Below are 19,701 nucleotides of genomic sequence, written 5' to 3'. Positions count from 1 at the left end.
GAGTCGCCTGCAGGCGGGTCCTGGTTGCGCAGAGCCGCGGTCAGAGTGCGCGTCCCGCAGCGGTTTCTGGCTCCCGGCTCGGCTGTTTGACTACTGCGCTGTGGCGCGCGGCTCTCAGTTGAGATGGAAATGGAAGTGACCCGAGCTCAGATGCTACTGAAGCAGCCGCACCCTGCCAGTCCTGCCCTCTGTCTGTCTCTGCCCTCCTCTCCACCCCTCCTGGCAGACGCGCTTTATCAGCCCTGCCGCTCTCCCCCTGTACCGCAACCGGCGGCTGCCAAGACGCGAGACAAACAGGATGCGCATTACAGGTCTGGACTCTCGGACCCTGATGTGTCCAGTCATTTCAACCTCAGCAGCAATGCTCTGCCGGTCAACGGTACGTCAGCACACGTACAGGACCTTACACACACACACACACACACACACACACACACACATACACACACACAACTATCATTTGGAGACACGGAGTCTTTACTATGAATAATTACAAGACAAATTATGTTTGTTCTAATTCAAAGTTTTTATTATTCAAAGATAACGTTTTTCGAATATTTAAAATAAACTTTATATATTTTTTTTATTTATGCTCATTATTAATCCACTAAAATGTTAATTTCACAAATAATGCAATTATAATATTAGTTATTCAGTTTATTTCCACATTTTAATTTTCCACTTTTACCTTTGAAAGTCAATTGACTTGAATTATTTATTTTCTAATGAATTAATTTTATATTTGTGATGGAATACTTTTTTTAGACAAAGTGGGACAGACCAACAGACCACGAGCATTAGTGGGACAGTGGTTTATAGTATTTGGAAAAATATTTTTGCTGCAGTTGAAATAATACAAGAATATTTAACAATTTTATGCCATTTATAAAATAGAATTTTGTCAAATTATTGACTCGTGTATATATATATATATATATATATATATATATATATATATATATATATATAAAGATTGAAGTGGTGAAGTTTGGAACTTGGTAGATGGTTTGTTACTGGTGCAAAGTGGTCTTGAGGAAGGTCTACCAGGTCATCTGTGGCCACACAAGCTTGTAGTCTAGCTGATCCATCATCTAAATCAGCTTTGACCAGCTGCTGACCATAAATGACCAGCTTGGTGTAGCTAGAAGTCACGTAAAACCAACCACTACAATGTGGCTGTCAGGAAATAGCCAGACTCCAGTATTGGATGACATGTTTTATTTTATTTTATGTTAGCTCATAAAAGGGTGATGATTGATGATCAAAATCCATCAGAACAATTTTTAGAAGAAGTCCCACTTTTCTGGATGACAAAGGTCATTGTGCCAATTCAGCTGACTGTTAACTGCTTATTTACTTCATGTTATTTAAAAGATGATCAAACATGAAACTTGTCCCACTATTTCTGAAACCATTTTACCCCAAACATATTTTTAAATAAAAATTGGATTCAGCAATAGTATTCAACTGTTTAATACTGCAAGATAAAACATGTTTTAGCTTTATAAAAAAAATAAAAAATAATTGTGATTGGTGGTCAGGTTTAGTTTCACTGACAGACACTGGAGACAAGGCATGACGTGCCGTCCCTCCCAGGAACTCTAATGTCTTTAAAATAACACTAATGGCTTCTCCACTGAAGACGAATCACCAGTTAAATGCCAGAACTATTACCAAATGATACTGGTAGGAAAATTATGACAGTTCTGTGTCTCCTTCAGTGGCGCAGACATTTTTTCTGGTCCGCTGTGACCGCACTGTTGACAGCTTGAAGATGTTACTGGTATTGCTGAATACATTTTAATTAGAGAGTGCTTTGGCCAGGCATCAGAAAATAATCTGCAAAAATACTACAGTAAAAAGACTTCTATATTTCTACTAGATTTAAAGCATCATGCACTTCATATTTAATTCAGCAGGTTTTAGAGTAGTTTCACAGAGACAGACTGTTGCCTATTGGCATGCCGTCTGGTCCACTTTATGGCTTATTCTAGCCTGAATTAGATAAGAAGCAGGCATATGGCTAATAGGTCATGCTTAGTGATGGATAAATCAACAATAGGAGTAGCTTATTCTAACAAAGGCTGAGCCAAAACCAAAGAAATTAGTAGAATATGGATGTTGGGTTTGTGGTCAGAATTTCCGTCCTTTCAAAAGTCCGAAGATTTTACGGAACATGACCAGGAAAATGAAGCGGAACATACATTTGTGCTCAAGCACATCACATTTACTTGCTAGTAAGGGCCTCAAACTAAACTCTGGATATCTAATGCCACAAACCTTACAAATTTGTCAAATTCAGTGACCTTCTTGTCTTGCCTTCTAGCTGTAGCAGTCAGTATCCTGTAAAACACAATGTTATGCCCCCAACAGACTGAAAAAACAATTATGTAAAAGTAGACACTCAGATTTGAATGTGCAACTCACAAAACACATCTTATGCATTACTAACCTATTCTCTGCCAGAGAACTTGTATTAAGGAATGCAATATTTTATTCATTACTTTTAAAACACAGAAACATTAAGATGGGCATACAGACTAAAAACCAATAATAAAATGTCCATAATCACTTAAAATCCAACCTAAAAAGAATACAAATATCTTTGAAGCATTCAGAAAATTAAAGGGTCCATATGTGCACTATTCTGATTCAGAGGCATGAATTGTCACCGAAAAAGCCCCACTACTTTCTTCTTCTTTGGCCGTGAGGTGGAACGCTCCTCAGAACCAGCAGCAGCAGTTGATGGTAACAGGACAGTCTAAAAGAATCATTCAGAAGTGCTTTTAGTTCCCTGAAAGGAATAACCTGGGTCCAAAACCATTTATAATTTAAACTTTAGCATTTCTGTTAATTGCCGCAGAAAATGATTTGACAATTTATATCTGCAAGTCTAAGGGTAAGCATACAATGGTTGCCCCGTAGACTTCCATCATAGCTGCATGTTTGTACATGTTTGCTTAACTTATATTCAACCCAGAATATTACTTAATCATATCAAGGTGAGTAACATTTTAGATGCTGTTTAGTTTAGACCTGTTTAGATGCATGTTTAAATTGTCCTTTTGTTGAACCTCCAAAAACAAACACAGAGGTCAAACTCTACCAGCCTAAGGCTCAGCAATGATGGGTTCGTGGTAGACTGAAGATTTGAAAAGATTAGCCAAAACAATGGGTTCATGGCACTAAGTTATCTGAAAGAATTAATCAAATATTTATTTTGTTAAATGAATAGAAAAACTAAAGACCAAACCTGTTTGCTGTCTGCCACCTGAGGTCTTCCTGATGATCCTCTGACAGCATTCTGTTCTTGAGAAGCCAGAGAGGAACCCACATCTGCACAGCACAGCAGACGAGACAAACATTGCTCAAAAATGACAAATGTCATAATTCATTCAGGCTCATGTTATTCCAAACTCATAGGTGACCCTGGACCACAAAACCAGTCATAAGGGTAAATTTTTCAAATTTGAGACTTATACAGTGCTCACTAACACAGATTTAGACAGATTTGTGAACAATATTTGAGAGAAATAGGCCTTTTGTGTACATAGAAAAAGTCTTAGATCTTTGAGTTCAGCTCATGAAAAATGGGGGCAAAAACAAAAAAGTGTTGCGTTTATAATTTTGTTCAGTGTATTTACAGTAGGAAATTTACAAAATATCTTCATGGAACATGATCTTTACTTAGTATCCTCATGATTTTTGGCATAAAAGAAAAATCAATAATTCTGACCCATACAATGTATTTTTGGCTATTGTATACCCCAGCGACTTAAGACTGGTTTTGTGGTCCAGGGTCTCACATAACTTTCCTGCATCTGTGGAACACAAAAGGAGACAAAAGGCTCCAAAATGACAAAAAGGCACCATAAGAGTGATCCATACAAACGCCAAATCATAATTGAATCATTGAAAATCAGAAATTGACAGAAAGCTGTCTACGCAGGCATTCACATGGGTGGTGCCTTTATATGCCTCATGTGAAATTTGATGTCCATAATGTTTGGTTATGGCTCACAGCAACAGTCAATAACAACTGATACCACCAATGTCAAACCTTACATGTATACAGGTGGCAAATTACAGCGTAACAACTCCCGTTCATTCTGTGGAAAAGAGCAGCCAGGACATTCTGCAAATCATTTCCTTTTGTGTTCTACAGAAGAAACACAGACATACAAGTTTGGAATGATTCCTTTAGCTCATGTACTAAGCTCTGTGTGAGTGAAGCAGCAACCTGTGGGGACACCAGTGACGTGTTGGTGATTGGGTGCGTGATGTTCAGAGACGTGGTTGTCTTCTGTCGTAGGGCTGCTGTCAGGAGAGCGTTTTCGTTTCGGACCCGTTTTCCCCGAGCTCACGGCCATGTACAGTGCCTGCAACTCCGAGTCAAAACCCAAACTATCCAGCGTCACACCCATCTGTGGAACAATCTAGTAGACAGAAAATAGAAAATGACCACACCATAAAGAAAGTGAGGACATTTAATTACTTATTAGTTTCCACAGAGGAACTGTCTAATTGGACTATTACTTTTAGTAGTAGTATTAATTTCTTCAGATGGAAAATGTTTTAAATGGAAAAAATTACTTTTGTAATATCAGATTTTTGGGCATGTATGTATGGGTATGTGATGGCAAATATGAATTTTCAGTGAGTTTTCAGTGTCACATGATCCTTCCGAAATCATTCTAATATGCTGATTTGCTGCTCAATTATTTATAATAGTTATTTTTATTATCAGGGCAAACATTTTTTTTGCTGTATAATATTTTTGTGGAAACCATGAAAATTAAAATGAACAGCATTGATTTGGAATAGAAATCTTCTGTAACATTATAAATGTCTTTACTATCACTTTTCATCAATTTAATGGGTCCTTGGTGGATAAAAGTGTTATTATATTTGCATTTAGTCATTTAGCAAAGTGACTTATCCAAAGTGACTTACAAATGAGGACAATAGAAGCAATCAAACAAACAAAAGAGCAACACTATGTAAGTGCTGTGACAAGTCCCGGTTAGTCGAACGCAGTATACGTAGCAAGATTTATTTATTTAAATAATAAATGAAAAGAAAAAAAGTAGATATATAGAATTGAGAGAGCTAGTGTTAGAGCGTCAAGTTATTATTATTTTTATAATTAATACAAATAAAACAAGTAGAATAGAAAAAGAATTGAGAACGCTAGTTTTGGATGGTCACGGTTTTTTATATATATAATAATGTTATATATAGAATGATTTCTGAAGGATCTCTCTATCTCTCACACACACACACGCACATATATAAACTTGTCACATATCTAATACAGGAAATTGAATTTACAAAAAAAAATTTTTTTTAATAAATTAATATTAATCATTAAAATATACATAAAAAAAGTAAGACGCAACATAAGATGATTCCAGTCATATCAGTTCCCTGAAAGAAGCGGTTTTACTCTACATAAGGGCGGCAACCATGTTAAGATCACCTGACCAGTCAAACACCAATCACTTTATCTCCGTAAACCCCCTATTATCTGACACTTTAAGCTGCAGAATAAATTAATCATAGTTGTGCCTGAGATCAAGGTGTTTCTACAGTGGCACTGGTAACCAGAAACATTTACATTGGATGATGCTGTATCCACATTGATCGGTGCCAGTATAAAGTCCACTGCTGTTTAAAAAAAAAAATACATAGGATTCAAATAAAATTTTGCCTTAAGAAAATGAAGCCTTTTTAAAAACAAAACCTTAAAAGTATGTATTATGACAATTTAGAATTTGGCAGTGAAATGTTCAAGTGGTAAATGCTCAATGGTAAAGGCTGGGTGAGAGCTAGTTCAACAGGGTAATGGTAAAGAGGTCTACATTCACACATTTCCCAAACACATTCTCTTTCACAACAGAGAGGACAAATTCTCAAAATTAGCTTGCCAAATATTGACCTGGTGAGATTGGTGACCACTGGATGAATGAAGGGCCCCTAAATATACGTGTAGACGTTTGGGGTTTACATTGATTTATTTTTATTATTTGTTTGTTGAAATATCATAAAAATAAATGAAAGCTTTGCATTCCTCTTTGGGGACAGAGAGGGCAATGTGAGCAGAGAAGCCACAGTTCATGAGTGTGCACTTCCTGTCTCCCCTCAAATCACTTCTTCACTCCCGATCCTTTCATTTTTTTCATCTTCTTGTCACATCAGTTGAGCAATTAAATTGTTCTTCTGAAAACACGTGAGATTTAAAACTGAAATTGATTATATGTGAGCTAGACAATCACACCGGTACCAGGTCAGATGAGCTACAGATATCATCCATCATCAACATCTGTGTGCGTCAAAGAGGGAAGTGTCAGGAAAAGCGGTTCATGTGTTAGTGCATCATGTTGATTCATCTATTCATAGCTGGTAAACAGCATTGGCTGGTTTTTAGTGGTTTGTGGAAGAACTCTGAACCAATGGACTCTAATGGAAGATTCCAGAGAGTGTCCCGATTCTTGTTCTGTGTTCAGCACTTTGTTGGTGAAGGGCAAGCATGTACTTTTGAGTGTGTACTAAGATATTGAGACACACTACCACTTCATAAAATTGTGACTAGTTAATTACCTTTGAAATTCACAATTACTTACTAATTAATCCTGTAGGTTAATTCATCTTAAATCTATCTATTACAATCTCATACGTAGTAGTTCTATATTTTTATTGCCATGACAGCATCTAAGGCTATCTTCATGGCAAAATCGGAGTTGGAAAAAATACAAGAGTTACGTAAACAGAAAATACAAACCAAGTAAACAAAACTACAGCAGTTAAAATTATAAAAGATTTTTTAAATTAGCATATGATAAAAAAAATTTAAATCCATCCTGGTAAAATCTAACTCTAAAAAATGAGTGAGCATACTTCAATTTTTTTTTTTTACAATTGGTTGGTACACCCTACAAAGCTAGTGCCCAAAGACCACTTCATTTTGAATTTGACATCATAGCATCATAATTATTTGTGAAAATTAATTTCAAGTATTAATATTGTGGAACATTATTTTATTTAAAACAGCTCTCTTCTTTTTGAATATATTTTAGAATTTATAATATATATATATTTTTTAATTCAACATTTTTTTTTAAGTGTTACTTTTCTGTCACTTTTGATCAATTTAATGCATCTTTGCTGAATAAAAGTACTATTTAATATATATAAGTAAAATCCTATTGACCCCAAATATTTTTTTTTTTTAGTAATTCTTATTTTCTAGTAATTCTTTTTATTAGACTCATGACTGTAATAGAAAATTACATTTTACTAAAGAGAATTTTGGAGGGAAAGTGCTTAAATGAGCAAGAAAAAAACCCCTAAAAGTACAGAAAATACTAATGATTGTAAAAAATAGACAGATTTTCTGCAAAGTTGCTATCTATAAAGATCAAAATATGATTCTTGACCCCAAATATTTTTTTTTTTTAGTAATTCTTATTTTCTAGTAATTCTTTTTATTAGACTCATGACTGTAATAGAAAATTACATTTTACTAAAGAGAATTTTGGAGGGAAAGTGCTTAAATGAGCAAGAAAAAAAAACCTAAATGTACAGAAAATACTAATGATTGTAAAAAATAGACAGATTTTCTGCAAAGTTGCTATCTATAAAGATCAAAATATGATTTTTTTTTTTGGTGGTGAAATATGACCCAGAACTATCTTTAACATGTTTCATGGGATTCAGATTTAGAATCTCATTGCAAATAAAAAAAATATTTACCATTAAAAAAAAATTTTTTTTTTTTTAAATCGCCTTTTGTGTCTTGTTTGATTAATATTAAGTAAAAAAAACTGGCAAGGAATCAACACTGAAAATGACAATTTTCTGAACACATTGCTAACAAGGTCTTTATGAAGCGATTCACAAAGCAGCTCACTTTTGTTTAGACTGACAATTATTAATAATGTTCCCTTCCTACTTTGCTCTTCAAGGCCATAAAATTATGTTTGACAACAAATTACATTTAATAATACACCAAAAGAAACATACACTGCAAGGACATATCTAACTAACAGTAAATATGAACAAACTGTGCATGTTTTCCTTTATTACCTGATTGTACGCAAGTACACACACTGCAACAGTCTCACACACACAATCTATAGGGAAACAAATATAGGCAGGTGAAGTCTTAAATGGGCGTCATGGATTAAACCCTGAGAAGAGCTTCATTTTACAGTCCTCTATAAATCTGTCCTCACTCTCATTCAGGCAAACCCCCTCCTAAAAATATCTATTACCTCTTCCTCTCAGTTCACCCTCTGTCTCACACTCCCTAGATTTCTTTATTAGTGGTGCGTACTAGGACAAACATCACTTTATTATCATACTTAGGGTTAGGGATTTAAACAAACCTTAGAACAAATTATGTGGCCTGTTAAGGAGAGCTGTGTTTACTTTTCTACTTGACTGGACAATTTTTGCAGCAATAAAACGGGTAAAACCTCCCATAGATGTACAATGAAGGAGGGACTGAACCATATGTGACCCTGGACCACAAAACCAGAAGTCCTTAGCAATGCATATTACTAATCAAAAATTAAGTTTTGATATATTTACGGTAGGAAATTTACAAAGTATCTTCATGGAGCATGATCTTTACTTAATATCCGAATGATTTTTGGCATAAAAGAAAAATTTATGTAAAAAATGTATTTTTGGCTATTGCTACAAATGTACCCCATCGACTTGAGTCTCCAGGGTCACATATATCACAGAACACCCTAGCAACTGCATAGCAACACACCAAATACCATATCACAACACCTTGATAAATTATATCAGCAACTTCCTTTTGAAAGTATTATCTCTTTTTCTTATCTATTTGTATATTTTCTATGATGTTTTCATTCCATCCATTACATTTACGAGAGGGACTTGTGTTTGACGGGATGTTACTCTTGTTCTGGCTGTCAGGGCAGCTCTTTTCAAGGCTTCAAAGTAGGCAGAGTAAACCACAGCCCAGCTACAGCTAACTAATTACAGATCAGAGCTCACCCTGTGGAAAACTGGACCAGAGCTAGGGGAGCTAGGGAGGGAGGGGGAGAGAGAGAGAGAGAGAGAGAGAGAGAGAGAGAGAGAAAGAAAGAAAAAGAGAAAGAGAGACATGTGAGATTTTATTTAAAACAGCTCTCTTCTTTTTGAATATATTTTAGAATTTATAATATATATATATTTTTTAATTCAACATTTTTTTTTAAGTGTTACTTTTCTGTCACTTTTGATCAATTTAATGCATCTTTGCTGAATAAAAGTACTATTTAATATATATAAGTAAAATCCTATTGACCCCAAATATTTTTTTTTTTTAGTAATTCTTATTTTCTAGTAATTCTTTTTATTAGACTCATGACTGTAATAGAAAATTACATTTTACTAAAGAGAATTTTGGAGGGAAAGTGCTTAAATGAGCAAGAAAAAAAAACCTAAATGTACAGAAAATACTAATGATTGTAAAAAATAGACAGATTTTCTGCAAAGTTGCTATCTATAAAGATCAAAATATGATTTTTTTTTTTGGTGGTGAAATATGACCCAGAACTATCTTTAACATGTTTCATGGGATTCAGATTTAGAATCTCATTGCAAATAAAAAAAATATTTACCATTAAAAAAAAATTTTTTTTTTTTTAAATCGCCTTTTGTGTCTTGTTTGATTAATATTAAGTAAAAAAAACTGGCAAGGAATCAACACTGAAAATGACAATTTTCTGAACACATTGCTAACAAGGTCTTTATGAAGCGATTCACAAAGCAGCTCACTTTTGTTTAGACTGACAATTATTAATAATGTTCCCTTCCTACTTTGCTCTTCAAGGCCATAAAATTATGTTTGACAACAAATTACATTTAATAATACACCAAAAGAAACATACACTGCAAGGACATATCTAACTAACAGTAAATATGAACAAACTGTGCATGTTTTCCTTTATTACCTGATTGTACGCAAGTACACACACTGCAACAGTCTCACACACACAATCTATAGGGAAACAAATATAGGCAGGTGAAGTCTTAAATGGGCGTCATGGATTAAACCCTGAGAAGAGCTTCATTTTACAGTCCTCTATAAATCTGTCCTCACTCTCATTCAGGCAAACCCCCTCCTAAAAATATCTATTACCTCTTCCTCTCAGTTCACCCTCTGTCTCACACTCCCTAGATTTCTTTATTAGTGGTGCGTACTAAGACAAACATCACTTTATTATCATACTTAGGGTTAGGGATTTAAACAAACCTTAGAACAAATTATGTGGCCTGTTAAGGAGAGCTGTGTTTACTTTTCTACTTGACTGGACAATTAATAAAACGGTAAAACGGGTAAAACCTCCCATAGATGTACAATGAAGGAGGGACTGAACCATATGTGACCCTGGACCACAAGTCCTTAGCTCCTTAGCAATGCATATTACTAATCAAAAATTAAGTTTTGATATATTTACGGTAGGAAATTTACAAAATATCTTCATGGAGCATGATCTTTACTTAATATCCGAATGATTTTTGGCATAAAAGAAAAATTTATGTAAAAAATGTATTTTTGGCTATTGCTACAAATGTACCCCATCGACTTGAGTCTCCAGGGTCACATATATCACAGAACACCCTAGCAACTGCATAGCAACACACCAAATACCATATCACAACACCTTGATAAATTATATCAGCAACTTCCTTTTGAAAGTATTATCTCTTTTTCTTATCTATTTGTATATTTTCTATGATGTTTTCATTCCATCCATTACATTTACGAGAGGGACTTGTGTTTGACGGGATGTTACTCTTGTTCTGGCTGCCAGGGCAGCTCTTTTCAAGGCTTCAAAGTAGGCAGAGTAAACCACAGCCCAGCTACAGCTAACTAATTACAGATCAGAGCTCACCCTGTGGAAAACTGGACCAGAGCTAGGGGAGCTAGGGAGGGAGGGGGAGAGAGAGAGAGAGAGAGAGAGAGAGAGAGAGAGAGAGAGAGAGAGAGAGAAAGAGAGAGAAAGAGAGAGAAAGAGAGAGAAAGAGAGAGAAAGAGAGAGAAGGAATAACAGAAAGAGAGACATCTGACCTCGAGAAGCAGTCCTGAATGGGCTTCATGGTTATCAGATTGGGGTGATTATAAAGGCCAGAAGCCAAGAGATTCAGTTACAGGAAGACGTCTTGAGCTTAAGATGGAATTAAGGCATGAACACCTGACAGATCCTGGTGTCTAACAATAAAACACACACACACACATTTGTGGTTTACGGGGCTCTCTATAGGCGTAATGGTTTTTATACTGTACAAACTGTATTTTCTATTTCCCTATACATCAACCCTACACCTAAACATACCCCTTACAGAAAACTACTGGCAATTTTTGAATTTCATAAAACACCGTATTGTATGTTTCTTAAGTCTTTTGTTTTACGGGGACAGAGGAAGTGTCCTCAAACTATGTTTACGTTGTAGTACCCATGTCATTATACACATTTGTGTCCTCATAAACCATATATACCAGTACACACACACACACACACTCACGGGGGACATGCTCGCCCCTACTTTACCCCATGAATTTTACTTTACAAAGCTGAATTTTCAGCATCATTACTCCAGTCTTCAGTGTCACAAGATGCTTCAGAAATCATTCTAATATGCCGATTTGCTGCTCAAGAAATATTTCTTATTATTATCAATGTTGAAAACAGTGCTGCTTAATATTTTTGTGGAAACCGTGATACCTTTTTTATTTTTTTTCCCAGGAATCCTTGGTTAGAGAGTTCAAACAAACAGCATTTATTTGAAACCTTTGGTAAAATTATAAATGTCTTTATCGTCACTTTTTATTAATTTAATGCATCCTTGCTAAATAAAAGTATAATTTTTTTTTAATCTTACTGACACCAAACCTTTGAATGGTGGCGTAAATAGATAGAAAGATAGATACTAAACTAAACCCCTCCCACATATAGGCTACATGATTTTTCTTTCGCTTTCTAAGATCACCAAAAGTAATCTATAGGAACCTACATACTATGACAAGAAGTGTCTCAAGAAGAGAATGGAAAAGTTATTTTATCTTTTGTCACATCCTGCAGTCCCACTCAGGATGGCTGATGTACACATAGGAAGAAAATCCAGGAGAACAGAATATTAAATATATGTATATGTTGTATGTATTAAACACTGGCATTGTAAAAAAAATTAATTCTAAGTTGCAAATAAAAAAATATTATTTTATAGAGTACGTTTTACAAGAATATACTATTTCAGTTCTTCTACTTCAAAATGTCATGTTCAATTTGCCATTTCTTTGCAGTTATTTGTGAAATTTACTGAAATGTTTGTTGAGCACCAAATCAGCATATTAGTATGATTTCTGAAGGATCATGTGACACTGAAGACTGGAGTAATGCTACTGAAAATTCAGCTTTGCATCACAGAAATAAATTAGATTTTAAATGATGTATTAATATAAAAGACAGCTATTTTAAACTCCAATAATATTTCACAATATTGAAGTTTCTACTGTAGTTTTGATCAAATAAATGCAGCCTTGGTGAGCATAAGAGACCCCAAACTCTTGAACGCTAGTGTGTCTAAATTTGCCCATTCTTTAACTTGGACTAAAAGCATCTTAAGAAGGACGTGTATATATGTCTCAAATAGAGGATGGTTTGGGGTGTTTTTGCTGGTCTTTCGGTGCGGCAGTGGGAAGGGTCACTCCGTCATTGCCAAACCCAAACTGGTTTCTCAACTCACCCGGTCAAATTTTCTCTTTTTAGGCCTCAACTCTAAAAAAACAACAACATTTTGCGTCACAGAAACACATTCACACATAAATACATTCAACCCCAAAAGATAGGCAAAGAGGACAACATGTCCACTAATACGGACCCTAAAACAAGTCTTTGTGTTAATCAAGCAAAGTACACACACCCACTCAAAACACAAAGTAAACGTTCACACTCTCCTCTCCCCTCAAAAAACCTAAGCATGCGCCACCGGTCTGAGGTAAACATTCTCAATCTTTCAAACTCAACTTTATGAACTCATGGGAACATGTCTTCGCTAAAGTTTTTACCAGCCAATAGACAGCACTTCAAACAGGCCTATCCATCTATCCATCAAACACACTCTCATCCAGGCTTCTGCCGATCAGGAATCTCAAGAACGGACTCCATTTTTCCAGACACTTGCTATGTTTGTTTGGCATTTCAGTGAGACATTTTTCCAAACACGCCTTCATTTTAACTCTGACTTGAGTCTTAAAATGATTCTTCAGTGTGGAGTGGAATTTCCCATTGTATTGCGAGACAGAGGCAGTCAAATGACTTTGATATGTCCAAAAAAATCAAATAACGTGCAAGCTCACATTTCAATAGACACAACGAGTATTGTTAAAAATCTGGAGGCTTTTCTAAACCATGGCCTAGGAGGTAGCAAATGTGTTCTTTTTTTAAAAGTTTAGAAAATGACAAAAAAAAATTTTTTAAATAAAAATATGTGTAGACAGAATGTGTGTAGAATATGACTCTGAATATCAAATTGTTGAAAAAAAATTAAAATAATGCATGTTACCCAGTCTTGTCAAACGCCTTTTATTTAAACCCATGAAAATGCAGATCCTGTTGTAAATAATAGTGGAAAATCACTTTGCTGTTTCATTATGCAAATGTGTTCTTTTTTTAAAAGTTTAGAAAATGACAAAAAAAAATTTTTTAAATAAAAATATGTGTAGACAGAATGTGTGTAGAATATGACTCTGAATATCAAATTGTTGAAAAAAAATTAAAATAATGCATGTTACCCAGTCTTGTCAAACGCCTTTTATTTAAACCCATGAAAATGCAGATCCTGTTGTAAATAATAGTGGAAAATCACTTTGCTGTTTCATTATTACCCCATGGCATATTTTATCTCCCTCTCGACTCTCTCTCTCTCTATATATACTGTATATATTAGTGATATTATCTGATCATTTGATAACAATCAGCTGTGAATGCCATGGAGTAATACATCTAAAACTGGTGTCACCGTTTCATCCAGTTTAAGGGGCGACTATTATATCAGTGTTTGGTACGGTGGGCGAGTGGGTGAGTAGACTCGTATCCTTTTCTCACCCCACCAAGTCAAGCCACACATATCTGACTGCTCATTCACCAGGCCAGTGAGAAATGCCGGTGGATTCACACATACACACGGACAGAGGCCTATCAAAGGATTCACCTCACGCAGAAAACACAGCTGCCAGCACTGGAATTAAAGCTCATGCCTGAATCCAACAAATAACTCACAGCCACACAAGAACATTACTCATCAACAGAACAAAAAGTGGCCCATAAACACACAGTTCTGGTCTAAATTATGACTGCGGGTTTGGCTCCTCCCACTGTGGTCAGTGTGTGTTTTAATGACCGTAAGGCAGAGCGGTCAGAAGCGTGACTGACTGGCATTCTTGCTTGGGGATGGTGGTATAACCAACACCCTGGTATGAGTAGTTATATATGACAGTATGTCATAATACAGCTTTGCTGAATATTCAGTGGAAAAAAAGATATAAATAAAAACATGGTGATCATCAGCTAATGAAATAAATACTTTACAACTGAAGTCACCTGATAGATGCAAATGAAAAGTTCAGATATTTCTAAGGAACTCAAAAGTGCAAATTCAATAATATAAAATAGGTAGTTCAGGATGAGCCATATTCAAAGACACTGTAAAATAGCCAGTAAAAAGACCACACATTAGTTGAATTGTATTCATTAGTTAAGTCCAACACTGTTCACACTGAACATTTTGGATTAAAAAACTTTTAGGGGGATTTACTTTTGGATCCACATTTAGACATTATAAAATCAATATTATTACATTAAAAAACACATTTAGTCAACGTTCATACCACTTTATTTATACAGACATATCAAACTTTTTACAATTATGCCAGAATATGATTACAGTGAAACCTGAAAATGTGATATAAATTGTTAAAAAGAGAAGACTTGCAGTAAGCATTTTGTTATCTATCATTTACTTCAAATATCTATATCTGCAGCAAAATGTGTGTGCATGTAAACATTCTTAATGAGTATTAATATAGTAGTTTAAGCATTTCATTTCTGTTTGTGTGTGTCTGTGAGCGTATTCTCCATCATGGGTGTGTTTTAGTGCCAGCCATGCATTTCGGGTTGGACTTGACCCTAAAGCATAGAGCGTTAAAGGCCTTAAAGCACTTGAACCCCGATAATCACTGCTTGCAGCTATATTTGTAATTTTTATAACTCGTTTTTTTTTTTATGTTTAATTTAAATATTTTTAAAATAAGTTTTTATAAATTTTAACCCAGTTTAACTTATTTTAGTACATGAAGTTTAACTATTTTGTTAAAATATTTTGTTTAATTTCAGTTGACATTTTATTTCAGCTAGCGAAAATGTTTTTAGATTTAGTTACTTATAATTACCCTGCTTTGTACAAAAAGTCCGATTTCATTGCTTCCATTAAAGCACAGATCCATCTTTGGATCATTCTCAAGTCATATGAAATTCTAGATTTTTTAAACTTTTTGTAAAATGTAAAATTCAACATTTCACTCAAATTGTTAAACTGATAACATATTTTGTAACTGGAAAAACTATCATTTACTTCAAATATCTATATCTGCAGCAAAATGTGTGTGCATGTAAACATTCTTAATGAGTATTAATATAGTAGTTTAAGCATTTCATTTCTGTTTGTGTGTGTCTGTGAGCGTATTCTCCATCATGGGTGTGTTTTAGTGCCAGCCATGCATTTCGGGTTGGACTTGACCCTAAAGCATAGAGCGTTAAAGGCCTTAAAGCACTTGAACCCCGATAATCACTGCTTGCAGCTATATTTGTAATTTTTATAACTCGTTTTTTTTTTTATGTTTAATTTAAATATTTTTAAAATAAGTTTTTATAAATTTTAACCCAGTTTAACTTATTTTAGTACATGAAGTTTAACTATTTTGTTAAAATATTTTGTTTAATTTCAGTTGACATTTTATTTCAGCTAGCGAAAATGTTTTTAGATTTAGTTACTTATAATTACCCTGCTTTGTACAAAAAGTCCGATTTCATTGCTTCCATTAAAGCACAGATCCATCTTTGGATCATTCTCAAGTCATATGAAATTCTAGATTTTTTTTAACTTTTTGTAAAATGTAAAATTCAACATTTCACTCAAATTGTTAAACTGATAACATATTTTGTAACTGGAAAAAAAAGAATAATTTAATTAGAAAAATGTAAAACCCTTCAAAACATTTTCAAACGTGAACACGACCGTACATCTACCATGGTATTAACACTAATTTTATCATCATATCGCCCTAATCCCACTCATTACTAAAAAAGCAGGAAATACTCAAACACACACACACACACACACACACACACACACCTATTGCAGAAAAAGAAATAAAACATTATCCAGTCAATAGACAGTTCAGTGTGAGGAAACGCTACAACTGAGCTGTCACTGCAAACACTCGGAGTTCCACAAACCACAGCCTAATTATACACTGTGTGCGTGCGTGCGTGTATGCATGTGTGTGGTCAAACACAGATCCAGTCTCTCTTCCTGTCTAGCTTTCGCAGTTCTCTCTCCCATTACAAACCCTAGAAGCAGCACCGGGGCCTGGTTTCTGTACATACATGTGACTGAATCATGGTGTCACATGCATGCTAGTCCTGCCGGAGCTCGTTTACACTGGGTAAATTTAGCAGGAGACTGAATGTAAAAAATGTTTCGCACCTTTGTGAAGAAGTTCTCCCTGTACTTGTGCACCTCAAACAGCTCCGTCTGTAGTCTGGCTGTGTGGGCAGAGTTTTAGATGAGAGTGAGCTAAAAACAGACACAAGAGAGTATGCAAGCAAAACTGCACATGTGATTATTACCTCTACTTAGGACAGCTCCGTTCTCCTGATAGTCCTGTATCTCCGCATCCTTCCGAGCCAAAAGAGCTGCTAGATCCTCCACTTGCCGCTGCAGCACTCTACTCACTCCCAGCAGGGGGCGCACCAGCTGCCTGCACACCTGATTTACAAGCAGAAACATACTGCATATTTGATACACGAATTTGTAAGGCCTGGAGATCATCAACATGATCCAAATTTTGCATTAAAAAAACTAAAAATCTACTACATGCCTTCTGCCCTTTGGTTGTAAGGTTGTACTTTTTTTAGCAATTAAAAGGCCTTTTTATTATAATTCTAAAAATGTCCACCTTCAAGTTGTGTCTTTTTGATGAGAAATATATAATGATTTTCATCGTAAATGAAGAATAACTTTCATATTGTTAGTAATATTTTAAGATGAACACTTACTGGACCGAAACAACTTAGGTTAATTGATTATTTGTATTTATTTATTGTAAATCTTGTTAAAATTTGAGTTTAAAAACATGATCCATCAGGCTTTTGAGGAATGTTTATTATATCTCTTATCATTGTACTGCACTATATGTTTTGACCTCACAACAAAAAACTAGAGCTTTTATAAAACTAAGCATTTAAATATCATCTTACTAAAACATATTTTTTGGAGATATACAACTGATATTCATATGCATTTTATGTACGTAGATTTACATTACATGATACCAGAATTTCATCTTTTTGGCCATATAAATATCAGCAATTGCACTCACAATTAAAAGAACCAAAGACTTAAACTACTTCAGTCTGTGTGCATTGAATTTATTTAATACACGAGTTTCACAATTTGAGTTGAATTACTGAAATAAATGAACTTTTCCACGACATTCTAATTTATTGAGATGCACCTGTACTATATCATATTATATGAGCCATAAAAGGCTGATGTATCAAATATGACAGTAAACAAAAACACAAAAGCAAACTTTATATCCATCCATCCATCCATCGGTCAATAGATACTGTCTTAACCATTCCATTTCAAAACAATTACTGACTATTATTTCATGTTCATTAGGCTTTACAGGGTTACAAGAACAGGTAAAATATTTCAAACACTTTTGAAACCATGTTACATCATAGCTGCAGATATCATTTTATTAGATACGAAAGATACATACCACGCCAACAGGTGCAGCGGTGCAGCGAAACTCCCAGTAGAACGGCAACCCAGCCAGCTCACTTTTGAGTTTGACCGTTAGATTGTCACCATGCTGTTCAAGAGTAATGTGTGCAGCAGAGATCTGATCATCATTTTGACTGGAGAAGCAAGGCTGTGCCACACAACTCAGATGAGAGAAAAAAGCCTGTGTAGGAGCCCTCAGACGCTTATTCAGATCCTTTCACACAGAAAACGAGAATAAATCAGTATTTTGACAGGCTAGAATGCCCTTAGAACAGAATATTGTGAATGATTGTGATACTATTGTACTGAAACACATTTATTGTACATGAAATCATTAAGAGTGACTTCAGTTGATCAAAAATACACTGACTTGAAGCTACAGTATGGTTTGCATCTTCACAGGAATTTATTTCATGTTAAAGAAAGCTATAAGAGCTAATGCTAATCCTAATTAATACTGTTCAGTTGCTTTGTCACAATCTGTATTGTTAAAAGCGCTATATAAATAAAGGTGACTTGACTTGACTTGACTAATGGAGGTCCAATTTAAGTCCTAAAGTGTTATTAAAAGCAGATTTAGTATTCATCAAAATGAATTAAAACAGTGAAATGCAAACTCAGAGTATGACGCAAACTTGCAATAATTAAATATGTTAAATAACACAAATATATCTAATCCCATTTTATTAACCAATGTCTTTGCTGCTGACCTTTGATGATCCAGTTCAACCGTACTAATAGGCAAAAATGACATTAGAGAAACTAACAATTGTGCCTTGTTTTTTTATTGCTGAAGAGTGTTTCTTCTCCTGCGTTCTACTGTACAGCCGTTGAATTTACTTTTCATTCAGCCTGAGGTTTATTCATTACACTTTTTGGTGTGAAAGGGCTTTTATATTTGCTATAAACGGAACTTCTTATATTAAAAACAATCAAGCCCTGCTCATATTTAAAAAGTAACGCAAAAGTAATGCAAAAGTAATATAGCGCATTATTTTCCATAAAAAGTAACTAAGTAACGTAATTAGTTACTTTTTTAGGGAGTAACGCAATATTGTAACGCATTACTTTTAAAAGTAACTTTCCCCAACACTGGTTATAAGTAAAAAACAAAATACCTATTATCCATCATCTTTATTGAGACATTCATAAGCAAACCATTTACAAGCCTCTGAAATGGCTGTTATATAGTGTAAGAGATCAAAAACGGCTCTAAACACCACATCTCTCTTCTGATTCTTTCGGTTGAAGAATGTGGCAGTAGGTTTGTCTTTAAGGTGAAGTTTCTTTCTTTGAAGTATAGGAGTCATAGTTTTAAAGGTTAGTGATTACATTTGAACAAGAACTTTAATCTGCGTGTTTACAGGGTTCCAGCTACACGATTGAACGTGCCGCTGTGGTTGGTTGGTTGGTTGGTTGGTTTTCTGATTCCAAGTTGTTTGTTGTGCAGGGTGATTCAGGCTCCTGTCTCATAACCAATTTATCCAGAAACTGAACAACATCGTGCTCTGCCTCACATTTTTCTAGTTTGATACAGTTTGCGCAACCTGGGGGACCACAAAAGGGGTATCTGAAGAATCTGTGCACAGCTCTCGCATAAAGAGA

At 34.9% G+C, this 19,701-nt stretch overlaps 1 protein-coding gene across 1 annotated transcript; it reads right to left on the bottom strand.

Moving 5' to 3' along the window:
* Nucleotides 1–1,210: 1,210 nt before the first annotated feature.
* On the bottom strand, nucleotides 1,211–19,406 carry LOC107551893 (non-homologous end-joining factor 1-like). Its single transcript, XM_016233656.1, has 7 exons — nucleotides 19,317–19,406; nucleotides 18,092–18,310; nucleotides 16,932–17,070; nucleotides 16,789–16,847; nucleotides 4,241–4,436; nucleotides 3,254–3,336; nucleotides 1,211–2,761 (listed from the first exon to the last, which is right to left on the bottom strand). Exons 1-7 carry the CDS (start codon nucleotides 19,404–19,406, stop codon nucleotides 2,669–2,671), a joined length of 879 nt encoding a protein of 292 aa, XP_016089142.1. The 3' UTR covers nucleotides 1,211–2,668.
* Between the last annotated feature and the right edge of the window lie 295 nt (nucleotides 19,407–19,701).

This window comes from Sinocyclocheilus grahami, unplaced genomic scaffold, assembly GCF_001515645.1.
Source record: "Sinocyclocheilus grahami isolate Dianchi unplaced genomic scaffold, SAMN03320097.WGS_v1.1 scaffold437.1, whole genome shotgun sequence".
In the NCBI taxonomy this organism is placed as follows: domain Eukaryota; kingdom Metazoa; phylum Chordata; class Actinopteri; order Cypriniformes; family Cyprinidae; genus Sinocyclocheilus; species Sinocyclocheilus grahami.
The sequence above is the reverse complement of the archived record's forward strand: the minus strand, read 5'-3'. Positions and strand labels throughout refer to the sequence as shown.

What these genes read in the sequence shown, in the direction of transcription:
- LOC107551893 (XM_016233656.1), bottom strand. Translation starts at nt 19,406, where the DNA reads ATGACTCCTATACTTCAAAGAAAGAAACTTCACCTTAAAGACAAACCT. An exon ending in AGAATCAGAAGAGAGATGTG is followed by an intron (nt 18,311 to 19,316) that starts GTGTTTAGAGCC and finishes TCTGTGTGAAAG; the next exon opens with GATCTGAATAAGCGTCTGAG. An exon ending in CGTCACTGGTGTCCCCACAG is followed by an intron (nt 3,337 to 4,240) that starts GTTGCTGCTTCA and finishes TGTGCTGTGCAG; the next exon opens with ATGTGGGTTCCTCTCTGGCT.